The sequence below is a fragment of the Diadema antillarum genome, unplaced genomic scaffold, assembly GCF_040938485.1.
Source record: "Diadema antillarum isolate AM-2024a unplaced genomic scaffold, OU_Dant_1.0 seq00001076_RagTag, whole genome shotgun sequence".
NCBI classification, from domain to species: domain Eukaryota; kingdom Metazoa; phylum Echinodermata; class Echinoidea; order Diadematoida; family Diadematidae; genus Diadema; species Diadema antillarum.
Genome location: NW_027271899.1, coordinates 469,909 through 473,803, shown reverse-complemented (window position 1 = coordinate 473,803; position 3,895 = coordinate 469,909). Strand labels below are relative to the sequence as shown.

Here is a 3,895-nt window from a genome sequence, read left to right as displayed (position 1 = left end):
AAAGGAAGGAGTATTATGTTCATGTCCGTCAAGGATATTTATGTTGCTGGACACTAACCCACCCAACACAATCGGTCAAAAGTCTATGACCCAGACTGGATGCTTTCATTCAGAGATGAAGCGCTCCTATCCTGATATATTCTAATATTGCATTTGGTGTGTGACCGGAGAAAAGACATAATGAAGCCAGCGAAAAGATCAGTTACTGTTAAACAATTAATCGGTTACATTCAGGAAATAATATAACCTTACAAACTTGATTACAGATAACTACTTGGTACCATATCATACTGTATTGAAACCAGCGTTTTCAAAACACCGTAATGTACCCGTATTGTTAGTTTACTGCGACGTATATTTATATCGATTCTTGTCGTTTTCAGTTGAAACAATGATTATGATATATGCCCGAATGTGTTGTCAAGAAAAGGGCTGCGTCGACATTATGAAATCAAATATGAACAAATGCTACGGTAGTTTTGCTGTCATATTATTATACAATGTGAATGATAGGAATCAAGAAACGACTAAAGTCATACAGGTATCGGGTCGACTACTGGAAGGGTTTATAAACATTCGAGTTCAATTTGTAAAGATTTTCAATGTACATACCAATCGAGTGTGAAATACATTGCTGAAGGAGCACAACGTAAGAAACTTTCATAAAATGCCTCCACGTATTACTCTTTCTCGTGACAATATTGACTAATACAGCGCACAACGCCATGCATAGTATACCAATCACTATTCTCCATATTTTGTCTTGTTTAGATACAAATGTAGCAAAGGGAAAGAGAGAAAACGCACCACCCTTTCGCAGCCTATAGCCAGCGTAAACTTGGAGATCGATATTGCAATTAAAACCCTCTCTTAGTCTAAGTCCATGATCGGCGCCATCAGTGTTGATTTCCTCCCAGGAATTCGTTGGAATCTGGTGTTTGACGCTAAGCGTGCTCGTGATCCGGTCCCAAGCGACGTGGGATCAACACTGACTTCTCGCGTCTTCAATCCTGGGCATCAACCCCCAACAGCTCGCTGATTGCCCCGCCCACTTCCCGACAGCAGGGTGGGGGGGGGGGGGGGGGGGGCGCCCTTGCAAACCAACAAGCGCTTCCAACAACTAGGTTGTCTACGGCAGCGTTTGCGAGGAAGAGGGAGAGGGGAGATAACATAGAACTAAAGTTGCGGTTCCTTCCTTCAGAAGACATCCTTCCATTCATATCGGCGCTTCCCGCACGTCAGAATCTTTTTGAATGCCACTTTAAAGTCGCGATTGGCAAATGCGTAGCAGCAGGGGTTGCAAGTACTGTTGATATAACACAGCCAGTAGCTGAAGCTGTACAAACTGTCGTTCACGCAGTCTTCGCAGAAACTCTTGACAATGACCAGGATGCTGTACGGTGTCCAGCACAGGATGAAGAAGCCTAGGATCGTACTGAGTGTTCTGACAGCTTTCGCTTCGCGGAGATTCACGAGAACGGAGGACAGTGCTTTCCCTAGATTGTGGTCCTTGTGCTTAAAATTGCTCATGGTAGATTTCAGTCCCTTGCGGTCTTGTGAGAGCGATGTGCAGCTATTTGGTCGCTTCATTGGATGTGTCTCTGCGTCACAATCGGAGTAAACGGAATGGTTGTCATGGCGCATAGACGTCGCCCAATTAGTCCTTTTGTTGTAATGATCGGGTGTTTTATCACCGCCATTACTGTTCACGTCGAAGTCGTCGCTTTCGTCTGCCGACTGTGACCGTCGCGGCAGTGGGCTGAGGGTGTCATACTCCTTACCCATCTCTGAGGATGCGGTGTCCGGTAGATACGGACCAGCGTCCTGCGGCGTATTGTCGGAGTCTGTCTGGGCGGACACCCGGTGTGTTCCGTTTTCCGCTCGCGACGGAAACACCTCCGTCATAGTTGCCGTAGTCTCCGTCCGACTCTTCCGCTTCTTCTTCGCTCGCAAGCTGAGTCTTCCTATGATGCGGGCTTGACGGCGCGTCAGTTTCCGCGTCAATAAATAAATCCGCGTGTATAGTACAAGGATGACAAAGAGTGGCATCCAATAAACGATGATAATCGAACCCGCTGTAAAGTACGGATTCTTTATAAATTGTACCTCGCATTGGTTATCCGCGACAGTTCGGTTTCCTTCGAAATATTGCCAGCCAATAATCGGAACCCCGAAGAGGAGCAGTGAAATGATCCAGGAGGCCAGAATGAGCACCATGGCGCGCGGGCGAGTCATTTGATGACGGTACGTCATCGGAGCAGACAGCGAGCGGTAGCGGTCGACGCTGATCAGGAAGATGCCAAGAACTGAAGCCGCGCAGCAGACGTAATCGAGAGAGAGCCATACGTCACAAACATGACTTCCTAACGGCCATTCTCCCAGTAGGAGATACGTGGTGTAGAGCGGCATTGAGAAGATCCCTACCAAGAGATCTGCGACGGCCATGCTGATGACAAAATAGTTGCTTAGGCATCGTAGTCGTCTCTCGCGAGCGAAGGCTATGATGACGAGCAGATTTCCGGCCACGGTGAGGAAGCTGGCGAAGCTGGCTCCGATGGAGATGAGGATGAGGGTCCCAAGACTGAACGGCACCGCCGATCCACTGAAGTGCTGCGTCCCATTGGGGTGCTGCGTCCCAGTCGTGTCATTCATGCTTGGCCACTTGCTGAACACGATCTCACGCTTGGGACTGAAAACGGGGGTGGCTTGCAAGGCAGACCAAGGCCCCTAAGGCAGTCATAGCTTCGGATCCAGGCCACGGTACACCCCTCCTCTGCTCTCCCTGTTTGCAGTTGGTAATGTCTGGAGTTTCGCCTCTCGGATGCAACCTGTAGAAATGATAAAAGCAAAAGCATATGATCGTTAGCTAAAAACAGTCGGAATTAAACAAGATCATACAGAATACGATCGTGGCAATGTTTGAAAGGTTAACTATGTCATCTAGATTCTGTGAGGTCGCGATGACAGTGTAAATCAGTGATAAAGAAGGATGATATAAGACATCACTTCGGAAGAGGGCAAGACATTTCGTGACACACATACAGCGGGGTCGGGGTGAGGACATGGGCATTGATTGACGTTTTGACGCGTTTGTCGGTGAAAGCCACTTGATCAATTTTGGCGCGACGCACCAGCCAAGCATGTCGGCCGGAGACACGTCCGACTGTAATAATGCACCGCTCGTTGCAGGGTTTCCAGTTCGCTGTACTTCAACATGATCGTGCGACGGTCACGTTCGGTGCGCTATAATCATCAGTCCTTCGTCCAGTCCCAACCCTCTCCCATCCCCACCCTCGCCCGCGTCCAAAAAGGGGGAGGGGAACCTCTCAAATACGGTTAGATCGGACTCTCCAATCCACACCGACTGAGGGCAAGGTTGAGCGAACGATGGAAGACATGCAAGGAGAAGAAGAAGATGACAAAATATGTTTGGAAGAAAGAATGTAGTCGTTGCACTTGAGGCCACTCAAGCAAGCCCAGCCATTCGCCTGCCACAGCCCTTGTGTCCGCTAAGGGTTCCTCGCTTACATATTGATCGGCAACGGCCGGCTAGCCCTGGCCACCAACACGACCATGAATATTTCATTTACCGCTCCTCCTTACATTCCATGACAAGTTCGTCCAGTCCACCGCCCATCTGGCTTCATGCAGCTTTCAGTTATCTTTTTTTTTTTCGTTCTGGAATCTACTTTCACAAGTCCCAGCTCTGTTTTCTTCATTTACACATACCGATAATGCGGACACTGTCACATAAACGTAAATAACAACAAGGAAAGACTATCGTGTATGTAAAATGACATGAATTTAGCCCATACTGAGGGGGGAGGGAATACAATCAGATTGTATAACTAGCTATCTCAAACTGTAAATGATAATGTTTCGCGTATTACTGAAA

General features: G+C 47.9%; 1 protein-coding gene across 1 annotated transcript; it reads right to left on the bottom strand.

Moving 5' to 3' along the window:
- Positions 1-1,197: 1,197 nt before the first annotated feature.
- Positions 1,198-2,652, bottom strand: LOC139743395 (muscarinic acetylcholine receptor M5-like). Its single transcript, XM_071653881.1, has one exon. The coding sequence runs from the start codon at positions 2,650-2,652 to the stop codon at positions 1,198-1,200; it is 1,455 nt and encodes a 484-aa protein (XP_071509982.1).
- Between the last annotated feature and the right edge of the window lie 1,243 nt (positions 2,653-3,895).

Coding starts and splice junctions, on each gene's coding strand:
- LOC139743395 (XM_071653881.1), bottom strand. CDS start 2,652: ATGAATGACACGACTGGGACGCAGCACCCCAATGGGACGCAGCACTTC.